At 65.3% G+C, this 26,312-nt stretch overlaps 1 protein-coding gene across 1 annotated transcript; it reads left to right on the top strand.

The window, feature by feature from the left end:
• The first annotated feature begins 1,815 nt into the window (after positions 1 to 1,815).
• ASPG (asparaginase) lies at positions 1,816 to 25,948 on the top strand. The gene is made up of 16 exons (XM_028100461.1): positions 1,816 to 1,897; positions 7,366 to 7,474; positions 8,135 to 8,246; positions 10,190 to 10,315; positions 10,585 to 10,668; positions 11,757 to 11,883; positions 15,704 to 15,816; positions 18,207 to 18,389; positions 18,479 to 18,592; positions 19,157 to 19,273; positions 20,523 to 20,618; positions 20,850 to 21,013; positions 22,862 to 22,948; positions 24,804 to 24,903; positions 25,180 to 25,260; positions 25,928 to 25,948. The coding sequence occupies exons 1-16, from the start codon at positions 1,816 to 1,818 to the stop codon at positions 25,946 to 25,948; spliced, it is 1,716 nt and encodes a 571-aa protein (XP_027956262.1).
• The last annotated feature ends 364 nt before the right edge of the window (positions 25,949 to 26,312 follow it).

Below are 26,312 nucleotides of genomic sequence, written 5' to 3'. Positions count from 1 at the left end.
TGCCACCCTCTCAGGAACAGTCCCTTCTGTTACACCGTTGCCTTATTTTTCCCCACAGCACTTGTCACCCCAGATGCTGCCCCTGCACTGGAAAGGGAGCTCCAGGAGCACCGGGGCCAAGTCCCCAGTGCCTGGACAGGCCCACAGCGGGCCTTCGTACATGCCACAAAAATGGTTTATGGGGCGCCTCGCTGGCTCAGTCGGTTAAGCATCCGACTCTTGATTTCGGCTCAGGTCGTGGTCTCGGGGTTATGAGATCGAGCCCGACATTGGGTTTGGTGCTCAGCGGGGAGTCTGCTTGAGATTCTCCCTCTCTCTCTGCTCCTCCCCCACCTCACACTCTTTAAAAATCCTCAAAAAAACCCCATAAAATTTGCTTAAAAAAATGGCTAACAGCCGTGAAAATGTCGGTAGCCGTAGCCAAACTTATGAAAGAACAGCAGGGAAGAGCGGCAGAGCGGCTGAGGCCCGAGGCCTGACGGGCGTCCGCAGACCGTCACAGCCCCGGTGCTCCCGTAGTTGACCCCCGAACCTGAGAAGAGAGGCCGCCACTGGGAGATCACCGGAGAAGGCCTGCTGGCCTCTAACTCCCTTTACTGGGATGTCCAGGGTGCTGGTGGGTGGGCTAAGGGGTGGCTTCCCGAAAGGGTGACCAGGAAGATCCCTCACCCCACAGCGAGGGGCCCCGGCAGGTATCAGGACAGCCCAGAGCAGCTGCCCAAGAACAGACACAACAGACCCAGAGCAGTGACAGGAACCAGCAACAGAGGAAAACCAGATTTTCGGGGGGAGGGGCTGAACTGTGTCCCTCCCACATTAACGTGGTGAACCCTGACCCCCAGCCCCTCAGAAGGTGACTGTATTTGGAGACAGGCCTTTAAAGAGGGGATGAGGGTAAAATAAGGACCTTAGGTCTGAATCCAGGGTGGCTGGTGTCCTAAGAAGAGATCTGGACCCAGGAGTCAGGCAGGGGGATGCGGGCACGGAGGAGAGGCCTGGGGAAACCAGCGTGGACGCCTTGATCTCGGGCTTCAGCCTCCAGGACGGCGGCTCTGTTTCTGCCCTTGAAACCCCCAGCCTGAGCGGACGGGACAGAATTCACCGGCTTGTGCTTAAACAGGAATTACTTTTGCATTGTTGGCAGTTATCAAAGTAGCTTCCCTGGAATGGGAATCAGGCGGAGGGCTCCGCGTGGAGACAACGCAGTTCCCCCCGACCCACGGCGGTCGGGGTCCTGGCCGCCTCGAATCCAGCATGAGAGAGAAGCCTGCTCCGGAGCCCTCCCTGCCCTCCAGGGCTGCGTGTGGGGAGGGAGGGGGTCTAGCCCTGGAGAGGTCCCCTCCCGCCCTCTTCCTGGACCTATGTGAGTGGGCGGCGGGGGGGTCAATGCCTGTCCCCTCCCCCACCACCCTCGAGGAGTGCACCGCTGGTGTGGTCAACGGGCGCTGGCTTTGCTAGAGCACCGGCTTGTGTGGGCGCCGCCTGGGAGGGGAGGGCGGCCCCCACTCTGCGCTGGGGTCCTGCAGGCCAACCGTAAGGCACGTGGCTTTTGTGTCACATGTCCCAGCCACTCCAGCACCCCGGGCCACCGCGCGGGTCGGATGTCGGATAGCCCGGGGCCGCTCAGGCCCCGCCCCCGCCCCACAGGCCCCGCCCCCGGACGGACCCGCCACCTCCTGGGGCACACCTAGCTCTCCGCGTCTCCCCGCCGCAAGCACTGTCCCCAGGCAGGTGGACGCCCGCCCCTCCCCGGGCTGCCCTCGGCGCGCCCGCCACCTCCCCTCGGTCCCCTCGGTCCTTTGGTCCCGAGATCGCATGGCGCGCGCGCTGGGGCCCGAGCGGCGGCTGCTGGCCGTCTACACCGGCGGCACTATCGGCATGCGGAGCGAGCACGGCGGTAAGTCTGCGGCCTGGGGGGGATGGGGTCGTTCTCATGCCCAGTGACCTTTTTCAGGTCTTGGCCCGGGCACTGGGAGCCCTCTGGGGCCGCGCTCAGCGCCTCTTCCCTGCGCTGTTGCCGGCACCCCTCAGCGCGGAGGCATGGGGGCCCCACGGGGCCCCGCGGCTTCTGCCCCGTCCCGGACAAACGAGGTGGTGGGCAGGTGCGTGACCCCGCCCCGTCCCCAAGGTGGCTCCCAGCTTCAGGGTCCCTGGCAGCTGCAGGCAACACACTTTGGGGGAGTGTGGGGGGCAGCAGGCGGCTTTGGGCAAGTTGTACATTTTGTCTCTGCCCCTGTGGCAGTGGCTGCTGCTGGGGGTGGGGGGCTGGGCCTGGGGGCTGGAGCTCGCAGGCCACCCCCGGCAGGGATGCGGGCAGCGGGGGCTGAGCACCTGCCGCGGGGGACCCGACGGGGTGGGGAGAGGAGGGCAGCACACCAGCATCCAGAATGTTCTGGCGTTCCCGGGAGGGTGGGGAGCTGCACGCAGCTTCCACAAAGGCCCCTCCTGGTTCCGTGATGTCCAGGCGGGCCAGCACGAACCCTCCGCCTCATGGGAGCAGCGGCTCCGACACCCCTGGCGCTTTCTTGGGGGCTCCGGCAGCTGCTTTTCCATCCTCTGTCCCCTGTGCGACACCAGTGGTCGCTTCGCACGTTCCTTGAGGCCCCACCCCCGTTCTGGGCTGCAGGACTCAGGCCTGTGTAGAGGGAGCCCCGTCCTGAAGGGGCTCAGGCACGGGGCCTGTGGCTGTCCACCCACCCCGGCACGGGCCCCCCCTGGGCTGCCGGGAGCCTGCCCGCTGTGTCTGTGCCCTCCGCCTCTCCCACCCAGTTAGTTGGTGGGTGACCTTCTGAAGCCTGGAGGCCCCAGTGGACACTCCACCTGCAGGGTGTGGCTGTGGTCACTCGGCCCCCCAGGCCAGAGAGGGGCTGAATCGAACCAGCAACAGCACGTGATGGAGGTCACAGGGGCCTCGTGCTGAGGAGATGCAGGGCTGGGGGTGCTGCCAGGGCAGGAGGGCCCAGGGGCTGGACCGAGGTGGGACGGAGTGGGAGGGGCCGGGGTGGGGGGAGGCTGGGCCCAGAGAGAGAAGCTGCCCTGAGCCCACCCCGTACGCTGCCCCTCCAGGCATGGCACGTGGCCAGCTGCGATTCTGTTGAGCTCAACACATAGTTCCCAAGGGTCTGGGCTGCAGGGACAGGTGGACTCCGACCCTCCCCCGCCAGCACGGAGCTGTGCTTCCCTGCCCTGGCTCTCCGGGGCAGCCCCGGGGCTTGCTCCCACGGGTGCTGCTGCTTCTCTCAGAGGGGCTGCAAACTCATGTGTTCAGAAGGTGAGCTAGAGACCCTGACTCAAGAAAGATAGGCTGTGGCGGGGGAGGGTCGGCTTCCAGACGGGAAAGAATCTTCCAGAAGCCTCGGAGCCTGCTATGGCCCTGGGGCCTTCTGGCCTGGTGGAGGTGAGGTCGGCAGGCACCTTCTTGTGCTCGGAGCAGCTCAGAGTGGTCAGCCAGTCCCAGCCGGCAAGGACGCGGGTCTTCTGAGCTCCGGCCCCAGGGCAGGGGCGCCTCTCCTGGGTTCCTGGCTGAGGGCTCTGCCTTTGTGAGGCTGGCTTTGTCCCCACAGCAGCTGCCAGCCCTCCCACTTCTTCAGGGAGCCCGTGGCTTAAGCCCCAGAGGACAAAGGAGGAAGAGGCGTGGGATCTGGTCCCTGCTGTCGCTCTAGCATCATGCAAACCCTGACCCCCGGCCCTTGAGACCAGAGGGTCCTGGGGCCTGCTCTAGTGCATGACTGGCTCTCTGTGTTCTTGAGGGATATGCGTCTCCTGCTGGCTTTTTTTGTCTAAAAGTGTGTGTGGCGTGGAAAGGTGTCCAGGGACCAGGGCAGCCCCAGGCCAGGGCAAGAACAAGGTGGGGATGGACGGAGGAGCCAGGCCCCTGTCCTCTCCCAGCCCCGCTGGGGCTGTTGAACTCGGGACTCCAGGCCATTCCCTGGAGCTCTGATCTGGATCAGCATCAATGATTAACTTGCCCGGCGCTGCTGACGGGGCTCCAGCCTCGGGAAGGCGGCGAGGGGCGGCGAGGGGCGGCGAGGGCGCAGGCCAGCCACAGCGAAGCTGTTGGGATCGTCACTGTTGGCGTTTCTGCATCTGGCAAACAGTGGCCTGCCTGGCACACGGCGCCACGTGTCCGAGCCCTGCCAAAGGTCAGGACAGCAAGCGGGGGGTGGAGGCCGCGGCAGCTAGGGACACCCCTTGACCCGTCCCGTCTCTGAGTTCAGCAAAGATGTCACAGGTCAAGGGGCATCATGAAAGGCAAGTCAGATGCTAACCCCGAGCCCAAGGCTGAGCAGCATCAGGGGCCTCCTCCTGCAGGCCGAGGAACCCAGGAGCCCCTCCCTGCCCCCACCCACCCCTGCAGGCACTTGCGCACACAGCAGGGCGAGCAGAGCTTTGGGGCCAGGCATCTGCAGGTGTCGGGACAGCCCGGAGGGTCGCGGCGGGGGCGGATTCTGCAGCCCAGCCCTGTCGGCAGGGGTGACGTCCACAGCCTTTTGGTCACCAGAGTGGCACCGGAGCGCTCGGCCTGGAACTCTTTCCTGAACATGATTTCACATGCTCACAAGTTCCCAGTTTGGGAGCCCAGGCTATAGGTGGTTCCAGGGGGACCTGTGGTCCTAGGGCGCAAACCGTCCCTTACGGAAGAGGGGTCTGGCAGGAGCTGAGTGGCATCCTCTGCCAGTGGCTGCCTGTCTCCGTGGCCCAAGGACGGCCATGGTCTGGTTTTATAGGGGCCCGGTGTGGGGGGCGGGGCTCGTTGAGAAAAATAATACAATTTACAGAATCAGAGTTCAGTGTGAAAGTGGACATTTACTTGGAATGATTAAGGAAATCATAACAAATCACCAGTTTTTTAAAAAGCCAAGAATGTCACAAAACCCAGAAAACTGTTTTGTTCATTAACTTGCTGACACTCTCTCGTGGCTGCCCCCCCCCCCCCACCTACAACTCTTTTGGCTGCGTGTTTCCCATTGCCGTTTTGGTATGACAACGCCGTGGCAGGATTTTGCAGAGAACAGAACAGGAGAACATTGCCTTTTCTTGGGCTACTTTGGCCTGTGCTGCCCACGTGCTCCCTGGGTGGGCACAGCGGGCTCCTGTCCTTGGGGCGGGGGAGGGAACTGTGGTCCTGCCCCTCCTCACCTGCGGCAGCAAAACGTCCCTGGTCCCTGGCAGCCGCTGCCCCTCCCAGCGGCTAGCAACGGCCTGGCTGTGGGTGGAGGTGACCAGCCACAAGGTATGCCTGTCCCATGAAACCCAAACCAAGTGGATCCCCACTTCACCTGCCCTGCACATGGATCCCCAGCTTTGCAGACACCCCTGCGCCACCCACCACAAGGAGCTGCAGCGGACAGTGGCCGTGTGAGTTTCCCGGGGTGGTTCCCACAGCTGAGCAGGCGTGTGCTCCCCCGCCCCCACCGGTGCTGTAGGCAGGCGTCCGACCTCGGGCAGTGAGGGTCTGTCCTTCCCACTTCCTTGGCTGGGGCCACAGCGCAGCAGTCTCCGTGCCTCTCCCTGCCTGCTCCTTATGTGGCTGCCCCTCCACGTGTCTCGTCTCCCTCTGCTTCCTCTGAAAAGGACATGGGATTACTTGCGTAATCCAGGGTCATGTTCCCACCTCCAGACCCTTAACTCCATCACACCTGCGAAGGCTTTGCATTCAGGCCGCACTCACAGGTCCTGGGGATCAGGACGTGGACACCTCTGGGGAGTGCTTTTCACCCTGCTGCGGCTGGGGTGGGGGAGCTTGGCGGCAGGATGGCGGGGTGGCTGTGAGCCTTGCTCCGTGCCCGGGATCTGAAGTTCTGTCCACGATGCTGGCAGGGCTGCTGAGTCTGGACCGTCATGGAGGCAGGCACACGTCCTGGTCATGCTTCGGGTATCTTGGGAGTGTGGCCAGGCCGGCAGTTGTGTGCTGATGTCCCGTCTGTGTGCTCAGCCCCGTTGTCATGATGCTTCTCGCCCGTATGGTTTACTCCTGCAGCAAATGTGCGTGCAGCTCCTGCTGGGGCTGCATGCGGGGGGGTGGGGCAGTGTTGTTCAAAATGCTCCCCTGGGGCTCCCCTCTGGCTGGGGAGGTGGCACCACAAACATCCACGAACAGCCATGGGGCCAGTGTGCCCGTGCTGGCCAGGGGGCTGGCGGGAGCTGGGGCCCGGGATTTAGCAGGTGGTTGTATGGAGGGGGTTTGGGGGCGGGGAGACAGCCTGAGCAAAGCAAGTGGGTGAGGAATGTGGACCCTGAGTTGGCCAGGCTTCTGACCCACAGACGCTGCGTGATAAAGTGGTGCTGCTTCCGTTCCCTACCTGTTTGGGGTCATGTGTTAAGCAGCCGCGGGAAACCGAAAACGCCCACCCACACCGCCGGTGAGGTCACAGCCCGGCTGACACCTGAACCCTCCGCAAGTGGGAGGTGAGGAAGGGGTGCTGTTTTAATCAGCTGAGCAGCAGCGGGGCACAGATATGCCTGCTAGACCGTGAAGGCCAGGAGCGGCCGCCGCCCCTGGTCTGGAAGGTCTTACTTGTTTCAGTAAGGATGTTTCTCGAGGAGGGGGACCCCGTTGTCCTCGTCACCGTGTCCAGGGGCGCAGCACAGCCAGGCCTGTGGGAGATGCCCGGAGAAGTTAGCTGACCTGTCCAAGGTCATGGTGCTGGTAGCGAGCAGGGTGGAGAAGAAGGCCAGGACCTTGATGCCTGGGAGCCTCTGCCAAGGCTTGTTTCTAGGAAACACACCTGTAACCTTTCAGGGTTTTCCTAAAACACACCACTATTTCTGCCCAGTGCCTTAGATGCATGTTTCTGGGACATGGAGTCTGCAGGCAGAGGGCCTGCGCTGTGTTGTGCAGGGGTCGCACGCAGTCTGGTGAGGGAGTGAGGGCAGCTGGGCCTGGACATCAAGGAGGGCTTCCTGGAGGTGGTGACCTGAGCTGGGGTGCAGCACGTGCTGGGTTGGAAGGGGGATGGGTCAAGGGCTTGCAGACAGAGCCCACAGTATGTCTGCAGACTGTTGTTACTGTGGGCATTCTAGGAAGTGGGGGAGGAAGCGTGGGTGTGTTGGGCTGCATTGTGAGAAAAGGTGGGAGACGGGGTGAACTGGTCCTCGATAGAGTGGCCGGAGCCCCTGGCAGGGCCTCTGGAGTTGTCACACTGGCTCCACCGCAGGAAGCTACCAGGTCCAGATGCAGAACAGCTGCCCATCCTCCCCAGGGCACCGGCCCCTGTCCCCCCCAAACCCCTGGCTCCTGCCCGGGCCTGGCCCCCAGCATGTTGGGTAAATGTCCTGAGGAGGGAGGAGCCAGCGGTTATAGGAGTCGGCAGTGGCTGTGGGCCCCTGACCCCACACTGCCCCCAACCCGGATTCTGCCTACAGTGCTCGTCCCTGGGAGTGGCCTAGCCGCTGTCTTGAGGACACTGCCCATGTTCCATGATGAAGAGCACGCCCGGGCCTGTGGCCTTCCTGAGGACACGCTGGTGCTGCCGTGAGTGTGGGCTCCGTGGGGTCCCAGGTGGGGATGACGACCGGCCGTCGTCGGGGTAGAGCTGTCCTGAGACGGGATGGCACCTGCACGGTCTGTGGAGCAGGCTGTGGTCACTAATGTCCTCTGATGCTTTCATGGCTTTAGAGCTGACCAACAGCCCCCTTTCCAGGGGGCCTCGGACTCCCACCACCTTGGCTGTCCCCAGCCACGTGTGGACGCAAGCCCGTCAGGAGAGGCAGGGGCTGGCCCCGGGTGCCCCAGGTGTCCCAGGTGTCCCTGCCTCCCCCTAGTGTAAGGTCCCTCTGTTCCTCAGTTCTTGGCCAAGTCTGCCTGGTGCCCGTCACGGCTGTCAGGCATCCTGGCCCCTGAGCTCCCTCCTGCCAGAGATTCTCCTCCCAAGGTCATCTCCACCGAGGGCCAGGCCCAGCCTCCCTCTCAGAGATGGCAGCCGGTCCTGGCCCATCCTCGACCCCCCTGAGGACCAAGGTCCCTGTGCCTGGGGACTCCGGGGGAAGGGAGGCCAGGCCCTGTACTGGGGATGCTGAGAGAGAGGCAGAGCCCACGGAGAAGTCCCTGGGTGCAGGGGTCAGCAGGGTGGGGGGAACGGAGCCGGCAGGGGAAGAAGGGGCAGAGCAGGAGCCCTTGTTCTGCCCCCCGCAGGCCCGCCAGCCCCGCGCAGAGAGTCACTTACACGGTGCTGGAGTGCCAGCCCCTCTTTGACTCCAGTGACATGACCATCACTGAGTGGGTTCAGATTGCCCAGACCATCGAGGTAGTTGGGGAGTGTGGGCGGGGCTGGGGTTGGGGTGGGGACGGGGCGTGCGGTGGGGCCGAGAGTGGGTGGGGCTGTGGGTCCTGGGCGGGGCTGGGAGTGTGTGGGCGGGGCTGAGTGTGGGCGGGGCTGGTGGGCTGGGCCGGGCCAGTGCTGCAGAAGCACGGCCCTGGGGTCTGTGGTGGTGGGGTCGACCTGCCTGGCCCAAGACTTGGGAGCATCAGGAAATGGCAGCTTCAGGAGAGTGTTGGACCCTCGGGTTACACCTCAGCTGCAAAGCTCCTGAGGTCCTTTCCCCCGTGCAAGCAGAGGGTGGGCAGTGAGGGCCATGTCCACTTCCCTGGTGAGGAAATGTCCTGGCCAGCCGTCCTGGTTAGTATCCTGGGCTGGGATGCTCGCCGCTTCCCTGAAGGTTGACAGGGAAGGCCCACTGTGCTTGGCCCACCCTTCTCTGTTCACCCCACCCCGAAGGTAGGGACTTAGTGGATTTGGGGCCCATAAAAGGCACAGAACCGTGTGCAGGTCTCGTTTCCCTGCTGCCAGAGCACCCCTCCGTCAGCCTTCCTCTCTATTCTGCCCAGCCTCATCATCACCACCCCCCTCACGCACAGGCCTGGCCCCGTTACCTGACTGCCCCCCACCCCTCCCTCCCCCACTTGCCTCTACCACCTTCTCCAGGCCCAGTTCTCACTTGCCTCCCTTAAGAAGCCTCAGAGGCTCATCACACAGGCTCCCCTTCTCTGCAGCTGGGGGCTGGCCCCAGCTACATGCCTGTGATCTTCTGCCCTGGGGGGAGAGCAGCGCCTGGGCCGCATCCCCTCTTACTGTGAGCAGGACAATACGTGGTCCTGGGCTTGGTCCTTAAGTCCCTGAATGGGCCCACTGGCTGACAGTGGGCATGTCCGTGGCCACAGTCTGGGGCAGTCTCCCTGGTGTGCGGCCAGCAGCGCCCTCTGCTCGGGGCCTGACAGCTTTGCTGAGCTCCCAGGACTGCTCCTGGCCTCAGTGTCCAGCCACGTGCAGACTCAAAGGGCCTTCGGGGCCCTGGTGACCCAGCCTGTAGCAGTGCCCCGTGTGGCCAGCAGAGGGTGCCCCAGCCCGCCACACAGCTCAGCAGCCTCAGTTCCAGGTACAGCCTGGCTGGGTCTTTCAGTGGGCTGCCAAGGATGGTCCCCTCAGGAGGGGCTGGCCCGTTTGGTTCCCAGAATTGTGCCCTTGGCTGCCCTCTAGGTGGTGGCCAGAGGATGTTCTTGCAGAGATGGCCAGCACGCCTGGGAGGCCTTCTAGCCTTTGCAGCCTGGAAGGACTCTTCCCCATGTTTGCCCGCCAGCGTCCTGCCCTCCTGCCATATTCTGTTCCAGCCAGCCTCCCAGATCACCTGCCAGCTCCCAGCACCAGCTGTGCCTTGTGCCCTTTGCTGTGTCCACGCCTGGCCCTCCCGCTGGGCCATGGGCTCACAGGCTCACTCACCCCTGCAGACACCTGCCCTGGAGGCAGGGGTCACACAGCAAGGGGCCCTCCAGGAGTCCTGAGCTGAGTTCTGGTGTAGTCCTCCAACTGACCAGTGCTCTCGGGAGCCCTGACTGGGCATCATTTGGGGGAGAAGCTGGCCAGAAGTCTAGAGCAGACCTTCTGATCCTAGGGGAATGTCCGGAGACCCCCATCTCCCCCAGGCCCGTGGGTGTCGTGCAGTCAGGAAAGGAAGCTGTCCTGGGTGTGGGGAGAGCAGGGAGGAGTGAGTGGGACTCCAGGCAGGGACTTGCTTTCCAGAGAGTGTCCTCCTGGCCAGCAGTGACCAAGATCCCACCAGTGCCTCCCCGGCTCCCTCCCTTTGCATCTGGGACCCTTTCCTCTCTTTGCCTGGAGGGGACCGGCTAGCCACCTGTCCCCGGGAAGAGGCCCATCCCTGGGAGGAGGCCTGCCTAAGCTTGCTGCCTCCGCAGAGACACTATGGGCAGTACGACGGCTTTGTGGTCATCCACGGCACGGACACCATGGCCTTTGCAGCCTCTGTGCTCTCCTTCGTGCTGGAGAACCTGCAGAAAACCGTCATCCTCACTGGCGCCCAGGTAATGTCCCAGGCCGGCTGGTGGGCACGAGGGCCTTCCCGAGGCCACAGGGTGAGTCAGCACTCTGGGGGACCCAGGCCAGACCCTGGGCCTCTTTCCAGTCCCGCGGCTCCCTGAGGCAGTGTTTGTTGTTTGGCGCTGGCCGGCCAGGCTGGGCGGCGCCTGGGTCCTGCCGGTGCCCACTCTGCTATCCCGGGGTGGGCCCGTGGCCTGCCGTCAGCCTTGTCCAGCTGCCCTGTCTTTGTCCCTCTCTTCATGCCTCCCCCCAGGTGCCCATCCATGCCCTGTGGAATGATGGCCGGGAGAACCTGCTGGGGGCCCTGCTCATGGCCAGCCAGTACGTGATCCCTGAGGTACCCTCCCCCTCCCTGGAGTGGGGGGCGGGGGGGCCTGTCCTCAGGAGCGCAGGCAAGGGGCTGGGGTGGGCTCTCAGGTGGGACATGCGGGGGAAGAGTCAGGTGGGGTTTTAAAGATGTGCCTTGCGCCTCACGAGTGACATACGCTGTCACCATAGAGAAACGCGGAAAATAAAGCGGAAGGAAACAAAGCCACCCACGTTTCACTTCCCGGAGAAGCTGCTGTTAACAGCATGTGCTGTGTTTTCTTCCAGATTGTGTATCTCGCTTTTTTTAAGATTTTATTTATTATTTGAGAGAGGGAACATATGTGCCCGAGTGGGGGGAGGGGCAGAGGGGGAAACAGGCTCCCCGCTGAGCAGGCAGCCCCAGCCAGGACCCCGGGATCATGACCTGAGCCTCAGGCAGATGCTTCACCTACTGAGCCAGCCAGGCGCCCGCAGATTATGTATCTTATAATAGACGTGTTCACGTTATCTGTAGGTGTTCGTGGAAGTTTCTATAGAAGTAGACTGTACCGAGTACAGTTGCGGAGCTGTCTTTCCCCATTCAGCACTCCCCCTTCGTGTGGGGGCATGGGGGAGACCTTACAAGACCCCCTCACATTGCAGGGGAGCCCGTGCTGGGAGGTGGGCACCCCCCATGGGGGGGCATCCCCAAAGTGCGGTGCCCACTGTCTCCCTGCCACTGTGCCCCCCGCCCCTCCCCAGGAGAACAGCTCGAGAGTGGCTGGAAGACACGGGCAGAGCTAGAACCCCCACCCCTGAGCTCTGGAGCAGGGCTGCTGGGACCCCGCCCCTGTGGGGAGGGAGGGGTCTCTCTCTACACCCTTGGGCTGAGTTCACAGGGGCTCCCTGGGAAGCAGGGGTGGGGACAGTGGGCAGGTGGGAAGGGAGGGGTGGCAGGGCCCAACTCTCCCCAGGCCCCTGCGGGGTGGGGGGCAGGGTGGGCAGGTGTGCTGCTGGGGCAGCCATCTGTAATGTCTGTGGGCCATTTGCAGTGGGTGCTCTGCGGATGGCAGGGGGGGAGCTGGAGGGCACAGGGGCTCCCCAGGGCTGAACCACTGCCTCTGCCCTCCCCTGCAGGTCTGCCTGTTCTTCCAGAATCAGCTGTTTCGGGGCAACCGAGTGACCAAGGTGGACTCGCGCAGGTTCGCGGCCTTCTGCTCCCCCAACCTGCCCCCTCTGGCCGTTGTGGGTACCGACGTCACAAGTAAGCCCGGCAGGGAGCAGGGCCAGCAGACCAGGGCTCCTGCCCTGGGGTTTGTGCAGAGAGCTCGGGCTGGGAAACTGTGTCTGGGGTTGAGGAGCATCCCCCTAAATTGGGAACGAGCACAGGGCTCTGTTCTGCCCTGGGCTGCCAAGTCAGGGGCTGCTCCAAGAGGGTGGCCTGCGTGGGCCACCAAGGTGGGGGGGGGTGTCCCAGCAGGTAGCCCCAGCTCAGGCCCTGGGGATTGACCCAGAGGAGGAGCAGGTTTGGGGGACCTGCCCTTCATGTGTCCCCACCCCCTCCCCCCAGCCACGTGACCCTGAGCCCAGGAGTCCCTCTCTGTGACCATCTGTGACCCTGCCACACACCCAGGGGGATGTGGTTCCTGTGTTGTGATGTCCTCCCTGGGACTTCCCGGGAGTCCTCTGCCTCCTGGACCTGGCAGGCAGCCCAGCCCCTAGGGAGCCCCTTCCCTTCCCTGCCTCTGACCTTGCTCTCAGCCAGGACTGCTGGCCTGGAGCTCGGGCCTCACTGACCCGAGGGGGGAGTCATTCCCAGGGCTGCCATCTCTCCACCTGGGATGTCTGCCCTCCTGCCATGTCCCCAGTGTGTCCTGGCTTTACTCTGGGTCCACAGTGGGCATAACCAGCTCCTCCACTCCCACTCCCTGGTGACTGAGGGCAGCCCCCACGTCTGCCCGGTGTCATTTCCTGACTGAGCTGGGAGGTCCTGCGCCTTATGTTGGCCTGGGCATCTGTCCCCACCCCACCAGCTGTGGGATCCAGTCCCAGAGACCCTGTGGGGGGCGGGGCGTTGCAGGGCCTGGCAGGACCAGCCTTCCTCTGGGGAACTTCAGGGCTTCGCAGCCCTGCTCCAGGTGGGCCCACCACGGCATGGGGAGGCGGAGCTGCTTCTGCGGGACTTGGGGCTCGGGAACCCAGCACCAGCAAGACCAAGGTGGCTCTTCTGCTTGGACTGCTGGCTTCCGCCCGGGGCCCGGGCCCGTGGGGGCTGTTCCAGGAGACGGGCACTGGAAGAGCCCTTTGGGGTCTCCTGGTGCAGCAGCCTCCATGCCCCCAGAAAGAGGAACAGATCAAGACCAAGGGAGGAGGGGGCTGTGGGTGGGCCTTGACTTCCCAGGGCCAGGAGTTTCCTGGGATGCTCCGGCACAGGCAGGGTCTCGGGAGCGCCAGGCCGGGCCAGGCAGGGGTGCAGGGCAGGAGCCTTTCTGGGAAGGCTGCTGATGGGGACTCAGCAGGGAGGTGCTCTGGCCGGCACGGCTGGGCTATCCGTGGAGAGCAGGTGATGGGCAGGCTGATCATGTAACTCTGAAAGCCCCCAGTGCCTTTGGATCCGCACAGGACACACAGATGTGGGAATGCCCGCATGGCGATACACAGGACCTGGCTGACCCCTGGGTCCTCTGCCGGGCAGTTGTGGGGCCGCGGCAGGCCAGGGCAGCAGGAGACCAGAGGGTGGGCCATGGAGGCGGGGAGGGCCACATGGCAAGGTGTTGGCTCAGCGCAAGCCCTGACTCCCATTCTGATGGTCTTATCCTGCCCCCACCCCCCTATCTCCAGGTGCCCACCAGGACTTGTAAGACAGGCCACATGCCCAGGGCTCCAGGGCCCAGGTGGGGCTCCACCTGCTTGCTGAGGGAGGTGGTGCATGCGCCGGGGCGGGCAGGCAGATCGGCTTCCTTGCCATGGGGGCTGGCAGTGCTCAGGCCCTCCCTCCCTGGTGCCGGCCGGCTGAGGAAGGAAGGGTTGGGCGGCTGCTCTGCAGGCCTGGCTCTCCCCGGTGGGGACTGAGTCACGCTTCATCCGGGGCTCAGGAGCGGAGCTTCTGGGGATGCACCGGGCTGGCAGGCGCAGAGCCACTCCGTGTGGACAGCAGGGCTCTGTCTGTGCTGCTCCGGGCCCAGGCAGGCCACAGGGCAGCTTGTGCGTGCAGGGCTGAGGCCGGCCCTGAGGGGAGAGGCCACCCCTGGAGCGCCGGGCTGGGGACCCCAGAAGGATGGCTACCTGCTGGCGGGTGCCTGGTGCCCTGCGGAGTGTGGGAACATTTGGCCTGGCCTGCCCCAGTGGCTGTCAGGCCCCCAGGCCGGTTAGGCATGTGGTGCTGAGTAATGCCAGGCTTTGCCCAGGATGTGGCTGGCTGGCGGGGGGTGGGGGTGGGGGGGCACTGGGGAGGGGCCAGGGCGGAGGGGGGTGGACAGTGCCTGGGCTAGCAGGGGCTCCCCTACTCTCCTGTTGGGGGTGGCCCAGCCGGAGCCACCCTCTCGTGTTACTACTTCCCTTTGTGAGGCTGTCACAGACGGAGGCTTGGGGGTCAAGAGGGGCTGTGGGGACACACAGAAGGTCCCAGGGGCCTTCTGTGCGGAGGGCGGCTTGGTCTCCCACAGTGAGGGTCGGGGGTCTGCGCGGGGAGCTGGCCCGGGCTCGGTGCGCCCCAGGCTGCCATCCCTGCTTCCTCTCTCGGCTCCGGGGGGGCGGCAGGACCTGCAGCTCCATGGGCTGTCAGGGGCATGGTCCAAGCATGCAGGGAGGGGGTCGTGGGCTCTCTTTGTCTCTGCAAACCCCCCTCTGTGGCCATAACTCCTGCAGCTGGCAGCAGCCCCCCCCCTTGCTGGCTTATCTGCACGCCCAGATGGGGCACACGGCCCTAAATTAAAGGATGCCTCTCACTGCTGATGGATGCTGCAGGCCCCCTCCTGCTCCCCATCCCCCGGCACTCCCTCGGATGCAGCACGAGAGGGCAGCGTGTGTCCGGAATGTTCCCTGGTTTATTATCTCCCATGAATTGCTCTGGTGGCAATAGCAGGAGGCCTGGAGGCTTCCACCCCCCCACCCCAGGGTGAGGGTAGGGAGGAACCCTGGACCAGGGTCCTGGAGACGCCCCTCCCCACTATTCTCCTGGCTCTACACACTGGATGGACAGCCTCAGTGGCCCTTCCCCACTCTGGGCCTCAGTTTCCCTGTGCTGGATATGGTACCCGCTACCTCAGATAGGCTCTAATGGTCAGTGCCAGTGGGGCCATCAACACCCGGCCACTGCCCCCATCGGGGCTGTGCCCGGGATTGAGAGAATGGGGTTCTGTGCTGGGCTCGGGGGTCCTCAGGGCTCGGAGGTGAGGCCTGCTGCCCAGCCCCACCTCCAAGAGTGATGCAAGAAGGTAGGGGGGGGGGCTGTGCTGGCCTGGTCCTGGCAGAGCAGTGACCTTCTGACCCCTGGGGACACTGGCCTTCTGGGACCCCGAATATCTGGCCCTCCACTTTACACAGGGTGTGGGGGGTAGGCCTCTGAGACTTTGGGGTGAATCAGAGGGAGGCTTTCTTTCCCCAGAGCTGAGGGCTCCGGAAAACTTGCTCGTTTCTTCATCTTCTCTTTCATTCTTTGACTTGCGGGGCTGTGGGCGAGGTGGGTCAGGGGCAGGCGAGGCTGGCTGGACAGACTTCTCCCGGGACCCAGGACGGCACACCGCGTGTGGCTCTGCAGGCGTGCTTCCAGGGCCGCGGGCGCTCTGTTCTTGCTCCTGGAACGCCTTTCCTCCACCTTCCCTGCACACTTCCGTGCGGTCCCTGCACACTTCCGTGCGGTCCCTGCACACTTCTGTGCAGTCTGCTAGACTCAGGCGCCCCTGTCCCTGAGGGGTCCTGCTTGTGCCCTGGGCTCCAGGCACAGGCTGGGGCTGCACCCCTCTGAGGACCTGGGAGCTGAGGGCGGGCGGGAGTTGCGTCGGGAGCGGGGCTGGAGGAGCCCGGCAGGGGTCCCGGCTGAGCAGTGGCCCACACGTCCCACACGTGCGCCTCTGCCCTCACAGTCAACCGGGAGCTGGTGAGGAAGGCCCGAGGGAAGGATCCGCTGGTGGTGCACAGCAGCATGGAACGGGACGTGGGCCTGCTGCGCCTCTACCCCGGGATCCCCGCGGCGCTGGTAGGGACCCGCCCCAGCCCTGCACGTCCCGCACGCTTTCCACGCACCCCGTGGCTCCCCGGTGCCCGCCTGGCCATCCTGCCCCTCCCATCACCCACCCCACCGCAGGCCTGGGCACGCAGGGACAGCGACTGCACGAAGCCCCTCAGCTGTCAACGGCCAAGGCTGACCCTTTTGGGGCTGAACCCGCACATGTCCCCAGGACCTCCAGCCCCTCCCTTGCCTCCTCAGCTGAGGCTTCAGGGCCCATCTTAGCCTCTTTGCAACGTGGGCTTGACCCTGCAGATGCCGGATGCCGGTGGACTCATGGCGCCTGGTCCAGGGCTCTGCCGGGGCCGATGGGGGTCGATGGGCTATGGCCCCGAGACTGCTCTTTCTTGTGGCTGCCCTGGCGGGCCTCTGTTTGCTCCCTGCTGGTGACCCCTCAGCCACCAGCTGCCATGGGGGGGGGCACAACGCCTGACTCTGTCCTGCCTCGTGAATTGGGCTCAGATGCCGTGTGGCCCCTCACATAGAGGGTGTCTGAGCTACAGCAGGCTGGGCATCGCTAGGGTCAAGTGCAGGGGGCTGGGTGCCGGCCTCAGAGGCACTGCTGGGCTGCAGGGAGCTGGGCCTGCAGGCACCTCAGCTCAGAGGACACTTCTGCACTGTGACCAGCCGGGCATGTGGACAGAGGTGGCTTCACGGGGACGTCCCCACACATAGGGTGGGACTTGGCATGGGCTGCCCCTGAGCTCTGGGCCACAGTCTGTGAACTGGGATCTGATCCCCTCAGAGGGCACTAGGGACAGGCAGGGACGTCTTTTCACCGTGTGCCCCCTACTCCTCTCGGGTTGGGCCTAGGACAGGTGTTCCACAGCACACGGTGCGTGAGTGAGGCGGACCCAGCCCTGCGGAAGGCCAGGTCGGAAAGATGGGCCTTCTAGTTCCAGTGAACAGGCACGGCCTTCCCAGAGACTGGACCCAAGATTTTGCTGGACGCTCCTCCCGCTGGGAGGAGCCCCAGGACCACACGCACCAGGACCGCAGGCCCCCACCCCCGCTTGTCCTTGGGGGCTCTGGGTCCTTCGCAGGCTGAGGATCTGTGATGGCCTTTCCTCGCAGGCCCCTCCGAAGGCAGAGACCCTCAGAGAGGCATTCTGTGGGCTCTGGGGTGGGACTATGTGGCCTGCCTGGCTCAGGAGGCCTCTGGACGCTGGCTCTCAGGCGGGACCCCGGGGTTTTCAAGGGAGGCCTGATCGGGGGAGGACTGGTCCTGCACATAAGGGCCCAGGAGCTCTCTCTGGTGGGGGGTGGGGCTGGTCAGGGAGCCCGTATGCAGCGCTCTCCCCACCGGGCCAGTCCTGGCCTGAGGAGGCCTTAACATTTGCCGTAGCCAGCGGTTGCGGCACGAGGCTGCCGTGTTCTGGGAAAATCATGCTGCGGCTGTGAAGTCCCAGGCTGGTTTCTCATGAGATTTTCAGAACGCCCTATAGCTGGGGAAATGAGGAGCCATGGAGCTGGCCCCACAGGAGGACAGACGCTGGAGGCTGGCTGTTGCCCATCTCCGTGGGCTCCTGGGCTGTGGGGGCAGGGCCTGCTGGTGGCAAGCTTTGGCCTGCGGTGGGTCTTGGTGTCCAGTCTCCCCATTCTTGCGTGTCTACCAGGGACAGGTATGCAGTCACCTTTGGCCTTTGCTGGAGAAGCACTTCTGGTGAGGGGTGAGAGCTCCCACAGGGGACACTGCCAGGTGGCGAGGTGCTCCTGCCTGCCTTGAAGGCCTGCCCTGGGCCAGGGGCTCAGCCCTTGCGCTCTCACCTGTATGGCAGAGTCATGGACAGATATAGGCCCTCTGGGCCAGGCCTTCTGGTGCCTGGCACAGGGCACTGCTGAGCTGGGAAGCTGTGTCCCTCCGTGGGGCCCATCCGTGGGTGGACCCAAGGCCCTGTCATCTGTTTACCGAGTGGAGCCTTGTAGGCAGGCAGGATATGGGGGCGGCACCCCTGGCTGACTTAGAGCCCTATATGTGTGTTCAGCTGTGGGGCACTTCCCCCAAATACTGCCTTGCTGGGGGCATCCCCCGCTGTGTTTCAGACAGGGCAGGGCGAAGGGGCTGGACAGAGGGCCACAGGGCTAGGAGCTGTGTGGAGGGGGCATTGTGATCGTGGCCACACCGACCACGGCCTTCAAGTCTTGAAAGGGGACCAGGTGTCTCTCCGGGAGAACGAGGTGGGGAGCAGACCCTCACGGCTCTCCATGTGGCCTGCTCGGGGCCAGGACATCCTGGACTTGGACAGCAGCCTGGGCTGCATATGCCGTGGCTGAGCGAAGGTGCGGGACAAGCCTGTGGGTTCCCACTGCTGGAGCAAGAGGCCAAGACCCCCCCCCCCACCCGTGTCTCGGCCCCACAGGTCCGGGCCTTCCTTCAGCCGCCCCTGAAGGGCGTGGTCATGGAGACCTTCGGCTCGGGGAACGGGCCCACCAAGCTGGACCTGCTGCGGGAGCTCCAGGCCGCAGCCGAGCGGGGCCTCGTCATCGTCAACTGCACTCACTGCTTGCAGGGCTCCGTGACCTCTGACTACGCAGCTGGCATGGTGGGGGCGGGGAACCAGGCCCTGGAGGGGGAGGGCACGGGCCCTGTGACCCTGCACCCCATTTCCTGCCCGTACCCCTTTCCCCACAGGCCATGGCAGGAGCGGGCATTGTCTCCGGCTTCGACATGACATCGGAGGCCGCCCTGGCCAAGCTGTCCTATGTGCTGGGCCAGCCTGGGCTGAGCCTGGACGGCAAGAAGGAGGTGCCCCTCGGGCTGTGGGTGTGGGGACACGTGTCACGGGGCTACTGAGGGCATGGCGAGGGGTGTGACTTGGGCAGACGGTGGGGCCCAGCCCAGTGGGGTGTGTGCCTGGATTGGAAGGGGGGCAGGGGTGCAGGGCCTCCCCGTTGGGGGAGAGGACCAGCTCTGGGGCCTGGGCTCCCTCCACCCCTTGCTAGCCCCAAGCTCAGACTACCCACTCTTCCACTGTCTCGGGGAGCCATGGTCTGGCACAGGCCGAGGCTCCTCAGACTGCTCCCAGGATAGCCCCTTGTCCTGCAGCCTTCCCTGGGGGGCCTCAGATGCAGCCAGCCCGGGCAGAGGCCACGGGGTCCTTGGGAGACGTGGGGCTGGTGGGATGGAGGGTGGGGTGGGCCTGCAGGGACCTGGTTGGGGTCAAGCTCGGGCCTGGGGGATGGAGCCTGAACTGAGGGGTTTCGGGCCCAGAGCAGCCCTCACTGCCTGCCCTGGGGGTGCCTGGTCTGGGAGGTTGGTCGGACTCCTGGGCTCCAAGCATCCCTGGCTTGCTGTGTTCTCCTCCCTCAGCTGCTGGCCAGGGACCTTCGGGGGGAGATGACGCTGCCCACCGGGGCCGAGCACCGGCCTTCACTGAGTTGCAGTGCGCTGGGCCGGGGGATTGCCCAGCTCCTCACTCTGAGCCAGGTATTGCCCAGTGTGTGGGGGTGTGTGCACGGGGCCCTGAGGGGCGGCTCCCCGCTAGACACGCTGGGCACCAGCCACGGCCGCCACCATTCCAGCGTGAGCAGGAGACCGCCAGGCGTGGCCTGGTTCCCGGCCCAGGTGGAGGGCTTGGGTCCACAGCAGGGATGACTTGCGAGAACTCAGCGTTCAGGTAGGGAGCAGCACCTGGGGAGCAGCTGAGACAGTTGAGCGGAGTCTTTGCAGCACGTGGACAGCGGGCAGAATGTGGCCCCATCACCAGGGGGGCACGTAGGGGCATCCAGCAGCTGCGCTTGGCTGGGCTGGGCCTGCTGCCTGCCAGTCTTGGCCCCAGGTGCTATGCAGCCGGTGAGGGGGGAGCAGCCCGCAGGGTGGGCACGCTGTCTGTCCTGGGTGCTGGAAGGAGAGGGAGCTGGGGTCTTCCTGCACCTGCGGGGTACAGCCCCTTGGGACTCCCCCTTCACCCTCCCAGCAGGGGAGCTGAGGTCCTACTTCAGGGTCTGGGGTCTGGGGTTGAGGCCGGGCTAGGCCCACTGCAGTGATGGGGGCCTCCCGGTGCCCCACTACACAGCCCCCTGTGGCTGAGGCGTCCGGGGCCTGGCACCCCCGTGCTCCCCGGGGTCACGCCATATGTGGCAGTTTCCCCCCTGCGGGGTGGGGTGGGTGGATCCACCATGGACAGCTGCGGTCATGTTCACTGCCACGTGCCAGGGGCAGGCCACGGTCGGACCTAGAGGCTGGGATGTGTGGCCTGTTACTACGGTGGCTGTGTCGGGCCTGATAGCTCAAGGGATGAGGCCGACGGGCAGTCGCTTTGTGGTCAGGCCGCGCCGGCTCTGCGGGGCTGAGGGTGGGCTGGGCCGCGTGTGGGGCCACCTGCGGGGCCTCTGCTGGCATTCCCGGCCCTCTGGCATCTTGGGGAGCTCCTAGATGACCACGGCATCCCTGGGGCTGGGGGCAGCAGCCTGTAGGAGCTCTGTCCGGGGAGGAGTGCCCTTCTTTCTAGGTGAGGGGACCAGCCCCCCTTCCTGTGCTCCCCCAAGTGGGCACCTTGTTGTGAGTCTGTCTCTGCATCCTCAGTGGTGGTGGCCACGGCTGAGGAGTTGGATCTCAGCGGGTGGGTGGTGTGCCCTGGGGCACACGGTTGGGAAGGACGGAGCCGGACGGTGGTCTCGGGTCCCCTGGGGGCAGACGTGCTGAAGACCCCAGGGTGCCGTTGTCCTCCACCCAGGAGGCCGATGCCGTACGGGATGCTCTGATGCCGAGCCTGGCCTGTGCTGCGGCCCACGCGGGCAACCTGGAGGTGTTGCAGGTGCTTGTGGAGCTGGTGAGGCCCCCGCCCCTCCTTGGGGACCAGCCCCAGCCACGCCAGTCCCCGGGGGGGGTGGGGGGAGGCAGGCAGGACGCCTTTCCCTGGGGCCCTGCTCTGCCAGGCCGGGCAGCCAGCTGGCCGGCCGCCGAGGGGCGCGCAGGGGCGGTGCCAGGCCCCACTCCCGGGGTGCACCCTGATCCTGCCCAGCCCTCCCTCAGCAGGTGACAGGCCTTTGTGTCACCCCAGGGCAGTGACCTGAGCCTAGAGAACTTTAACGGTCAAACTCCTCTGCACGCGGCCGCCCGGGGAGGCCAGGCCGGCGCGGTCAGCATGCTGCTGCGGGGAGGGGTGCACGTGGGCCCCCGGGACGAGGACGGACTGAGCCCGCTGCTGCTGGCCGTGAAGGGCAGGTACCTGGGGCGCACCGCAGCGGGCGTGCAGGCTGGGGCGCCACGTGGGGTGGGCCTGCGTAGAGCCGCCTGAGACACGGCTGCCGGTTAGCCTGTGGTGACCCAGCTTGCTCGGCAGAGCTGGGCGGGGCCAAGGACTCTGCTTCCTAGAGCCTTACCTGCCCCCAGCCCGGCTGGGCACAGGGCCTGGGCAGCCAGCAAGCAGGGGGCTGGAAGGACAGGCACTGGGGCCTGAGGATGCCCCCTGTCCTCTGCTGGGGCAGCCCGTCTCCTAGCCCCCACCCCCAGTCCTGCTGGCATCTCTCCGAGGGCCGGGCCTTACCGGCTCTGGCCAACAGTGGAAATTCAGAGCAGATGGTCACAAGGTGGGCAGGGCTCGGAGGGAGCTTGGTTCAATATTCTAGGGGCTTCTAACCTTATGGGACATGGAACTTGCCGGGAAGACCTCATGGGTGGGGTGGGACCCCTCTGTGTCTCCTTCCCCGTGGCCCACCTGGAAGCCCGGAGCAGTGTCAGATACAGAGTGTGTGCGTGCGTGCGCACCTGAACATGGGTGTGAGAGCTCGTGTGTGTGTCTGGGAGGTCACAGCTCTTGTGTTTAATCCTTTGTTGGCTTACTTAGTGTCTACAGCAGTCCCCAGGCCCCCCGCTTCTTCTTGGGGATCTATTTCTCCCTGGGGGCACTCAGCCTGCCAGTGAGTGCTTGCAGGTCTCATGGAGAGAGGCTGAGGGTGTGAGAACCTGGGGTGGCCAGACTGTCAGGCTCAAGTCCTGGGTGCCCCAGCGGTGTGCGCCCTGGGGTGGGCATGTCAGCCCCGGTGAAGAGAATGATGGGTAGCACTCTCTTTGCTGGACTCTTGCTCTTGTGAGCACAGGGTCAGGGGGTTCCCAGGGTGGGGGTGAAGGGCTGGAGTGATCTGGCTGCAGATTCCAGGTATGAGTCCTTTGGCGTGGGTGGAGAGTGATGAGCTCACCACCCCGGTCCCACCCCCTCATCCCTGACCCCCCCCCCCCCCCCGCCAAGCACAACAGCTCCCCCCAAACCGGTCTCCCAGCCTCACTCTCCTGGCCTCACTCCCGGGGCTGGACCTGCTGTGCCCTGGAGGGCTCTTCGGGGTGGGGAAGACAAGGCCTGGGGGCCCCACCCTCCTCCCCATGCTTCCTAAAAGTGGGGTGACCATGCAGTTCACAGCACAAGGACGCTGCGGGGGAAGGGACCTGGTTAGCATTATGCTGTGAGAGTCTGCCCCTGCACAGTCTGTTCCCTTGCCTTGCCCACCCGTGCCCCCACTCCCCAAGCCTCCACCCCGACCCTGCCCCCACCACGCACCCCCAGTGGGTGGCTCCAGACTTGGCCCTGACCAGTCCGCCTCTGCAAACCCAGACGTTAGGGCGCACTCTGGGACCCTCCCACTCATGTTCACCCGCCAGTGTCTCATCCTCACCCCACCTCCAAGGGCAGAGCGTGGGCCCAACTGACTCAGTTTCCCCAGGCCCAACCTTGGCTGGAGCCCCTGTGTGTGATGGAGCCGGGCTGCCCCCAGGGGCCCATGGGAGTGTGTTGGGCCCTCAGGATGGGGGCTGGGGGAGACCGTGGCAGAGGCTTCATGATGGGGGTGTTGGAGCGGCTCGGCCAGGGCTGATGCCCCAGCATGGGGCGCGTGCTGGGGTGCCTCAGACCTGGCCTCGCCCTGCAGACCCAGGATGTCCCGGGAAGGCTCCTGGATGTGTGGAGGGGCATTGCCCTGGCCTGGGCTGGGAGGGGCAGGGGGCCGGGGGGCTAGGCACCCCCCCGTGTTGAGCTGTAGCTGCCTGGGCAGGCGGTCAGCACGTGTTTTCTCGTGACAGGCATCGGGGTGTCATTGAGCTGCTGAGGGCAGCTGGGGCCTGCCTGTCCCCCCGGGAGCTGGAGGACGTGGGGACAGAGCTGTGCAGGTGAGGCTGCAGGCGCACCTGCCCTTCCAGGATGCGGGAGGCGGGCATGGGGCTTCGGGAAGGGACCGCCAGCCGGGCGGCGGACTCCAGAGGAGGCGAGCCCACCGTGTGCCAGCCTGGCCGCTGGAGTCCGCCCTGGAGGTTGGGGTGGCTGGGGGAGGGGAGCTGACCCCCGTTCTGGCGAGGTGACAGGGCTCCTGAGTGTCCTCCCCAGTGCAGGCCTCGCAGTAGTGGGGGCCTGGTCCCTGTCATGGGGTAAACAGAGCCATGGTCAGCGGCCATCCTGCCCTGGCCCACCATCGCCCGGTGCTAGCAGGACTCTGACCTCACAGGTGCCCTGAGTGACACCCAGGCAGGCCTGGGGAGCCTGGGGTACCGGGGAGTCGAGCGTCCTGGGGGGGTCTCCGGCAGTGGGCTGGGCGGGGGACAGGCCCGGGGCTGCAGAGCTCAGCTCCCTCCTCTGTCCGCTGGCCCCCCCCACTCCTGCTCTGACTGGGGTCCCTCCGTGCCACCTGTCGGCTGCCCCCAGGCTGGGGCCGAGAGCCGAGGTGGGGAGTGGAGAGAGGTGGAGGGTAGGAGAGGCTTGTCCAGGAGGCGAGGCTGGGGCACTGGGGGTTGCAGGGGTTGGGGGTTGCTGGAGGCAGCCTAGGTCCGCAGCCCTGAAAAGGCAGAGCCCCTGAGCCTGGGGAGTGGGTGATGACTGGCCGGGAGTGAGGGGTGGGTGAACTGTCTGCTCACAAGAAGACCCCGAAGTTCTGGCTCTCTTGTCCCCACTGCCAGCGTCTCCCCAACCCCTATGCCTCAGTGGTCCCAGTCCCTGATGTGGGGCGGGGTCCCTCCCGCCCTGACCTTCAGTGTCCCCAGGCGGACAAGCCCTGCTGGCCAGCCCAGCCCCCACCCTTCCCAGGCGGCAGGCGAAGGTGGGCTTTCAGCTGTGATGAGGTGTTAGGGCCTCGAAAGCGAGGGCGGGGCCTGCTCACAACCACTGGCGTTGGCTCTCGAGGGACTTCCGGGCTTGGTTCAGGGTCGTGCGGCCCCGGTGGGCGGGCCTCGTTGGCTCCATGGACAGGTGGGGAAACAGGCCGAGAGGGGCGGTGGTTGCCAGGTCCCACGGCGTCCAGGACCCTGCCTGGGGTAGGGTGCAGCCACCCCAAGCTGCCTGGCTGGCTCTGGGGGCCCCTCTGCAAGGCCAGTGCTTGGGAGGCTGGCAGTGCCATCCGGCATGATTCACCCTAGAAATCACAGTGTGCCCCTGTGGGGGCTCATGCTGCTGTTTCCTGACCAGGAGGGAGTCATAGCCCCCTCACCGGTGCCCCCAGCCCCAGTCGGCACAGCTGGTGGGTCCCTTTCCCTGCTCGGCCCCTGTGTGGGGAGTGGGTTCCTCTGAGAGGGGCGGGAGAGTGAGCAGGACCCTGCGGGGGGCCCCCCTCCTCCCTCTCTAGAGCAGGTGGGCCCCGGTCCTCTGGGCAAGGCCGGCCATGCCGCCACGCCACCTGCTAAATCCAGCGCCCCCCCCCCCTCCACATCTCCTGCCGCAGACTTCCCTCCTGCTGCTGGCGACCCCGCCCGGGGAGGGCTGTGTTGTGAAATACGAAGCTGGAGGGAGGCACTCCTTGTGGGGTGTGCACACGTGCGTGTGCATGCTTGGGTGAGTGCGTGCATGCTTGTGCCCTTGGCCTGAGTCACGGTCACCCCTGCTGGGTGAACCCAGACTCCAGGCCACTGGCCAGACCCCAGTGGATCCCGCACTCCGGCCCCGCTGTCCGGGGCCGGTGCTGGGCGCTGCATGGGGCTGGCTTTGTGACATGTCCCCGGGGCCCCGACGGTTACTCCTCTCCTCCGCTCCCTCTCCCAGGCTGGCGTCCAGAGCAGACCTTGATGGCCTTCAGTCATGGTGGCAGGCGGGGGCTGACCTGGGCTGCCCGGGCTACGACGGGCGCAGTGCCCTGCTTGTTGTGAGTGCTCCAGGGCCCCCGCTGCCCTCTCCTAGGCCACCTCCTCCAGGAAGGCCTCCTGACAGTTCCATTGGCTTCCCCTCCTCCACCTCCCCGCCCCCAGCCCCAATGCCCACACTCCTCTCCCTTCCCATCCCAGGCCCCTCCCTGCGCCCAGAGCTGTGGGGACAAGGAGTCACAGGCATGGGTGGGAAGAGCCACGGAAGGTATCCTGGTGGGTGGAGGTTGGGAGGGGGGTCAGGGGCCTGGCTGCTGGTCACATGCTCCCTCCCACAGGCAGAAGCAGCTGGGAACCTGGAAGTGGTGACCTTTCTGCAGAAGCTCCAGGGTGGGGCTGGTGCGCAGGCCCCAGGCCCAGTAAGTCCCTCTGCTCCACGCAGGACTGAAGGCTTCCCCATAACACTGGACCCTGGCTTAGGGAATGTGTCTAAGGGCCAGTCCTGGGGTCAGAGCCAGAGAAGGCTAGGATGGGTCAAAGTCAGTTAGGCCTGCAGAGTTCTTTCTGTAGGTGGGGCACGCACTGTGTAGGGTGAGCAGCAAAGTGCCTGAAGGGAGCCGTCGGGGAGGGCTTCCCCTAGGAAGGGTTAACCTCACACCTGCCACACTCTGTCCTATCAGGCCACTCTGTGACACACCTCCTCACAGCACTGGAAGGCCCCAGCTACGGCCAAGAGGTTCCTTGAGCCTGGAGGGGCCCTCAGATCCCTCTCCTGCGTGTACCTGCCCATGCTGCCCCACCCCACGGGGCCAGCTCCCCGCATGGGGACCCACTGGGCCGGGTGCTCCCCCACTGCCTCCCAGGGCAGGTGGGCCAGGTCCCCAGCTCACATCTCCTTCCCCCACTCCCATCATCTGGCTGTCCAGAAGACTCTCCAGTCTGGCTGGATTTGCTCAGGTCCTTGGGTGCCTCCCTAGGAAAGGCTGGGCCCCACTGGTGAGGTGCCCGGGCTTGCCTGTCTGCCCTTCCCTCATACACCACCAGTGCCACAGGAGAGAGGTCTCTTGGGAGACGTCCTATTTTCAGGAAGTGCTGCCTGGTGTCTAACCTGAAGCCGTCCTGCTGCAGCGTAAATGTGACCTGATGGAGGGACCGCAGGCACCCCATGGCTCTGACTGCGATGTGCCCCCGCTGCTGGGACTGCTTCCCTCTGTTTCCGAGACTCAGCCTGAAGGTTTTGTTGGGCAGAGTGGCAATAAAATCTCTCTGGGGACCCCTCCCTAGGTCCCTAAGCCCAGCTCCAGTGGGTCCTTCTGAGTCCCAGGACTGTGGGCATGTGTGCAGGGACTTGCGCCCAGGCTCTGGGTCCAAGGGCGCCCTGGGGGTGAGGGACACCCAGCCAATCCTTCCTGGGACAGCATGAGGGCGGTGTGTGAGCCGGGCGGCCCTCCCTGGCGGTCCTGCCTCCCCG

Source organism: Eumetopias jubatus, unplaced genomic scaffold (genome assembly GCF_037043125.1).
Source record: "Eumetopias jubatus isolate StellerSeaLion01/CBP00866 unplaced genomic scaffold, mEumJub1_p1.0 scaffold_7, whole genome shotgun sequence".
Taxonomy (NCBI): Eukaryota; Metazoa; Chordata; class Mammalia; order Carnivora; family Otariidae; genus Eumetopias; species Eumetopias jubatus.
Note: the sequence above shows the minus strand (reverse complement) of the source record. Positions and strands in the feature narration are given on the sequence as shown.

Coding starts and splice junctions, on each gene's coding strand:
- ASPG (XM_028100461.1), top strand. CDS start 1,816: ATGGCGCGCGCGCTGGGGCCCGAGCGGCGGCTGCTGGCCGTCTACACC. Junction 22,949..24,803: donor GTGGGGACAGAGCTGTGCAG/GTGAGGCTGCAG, acceptor TCCCTCTCCCAG/GCTGGCGTCCAGAGCAGACC. Junction 25,261..25,927: donor GTGCGCAGGCCCCAGGCCCA/GTAAGTCCCTCT, acceptor TCCTATTTTCAG/GAAGTGCTGCCTGGTGTCTA.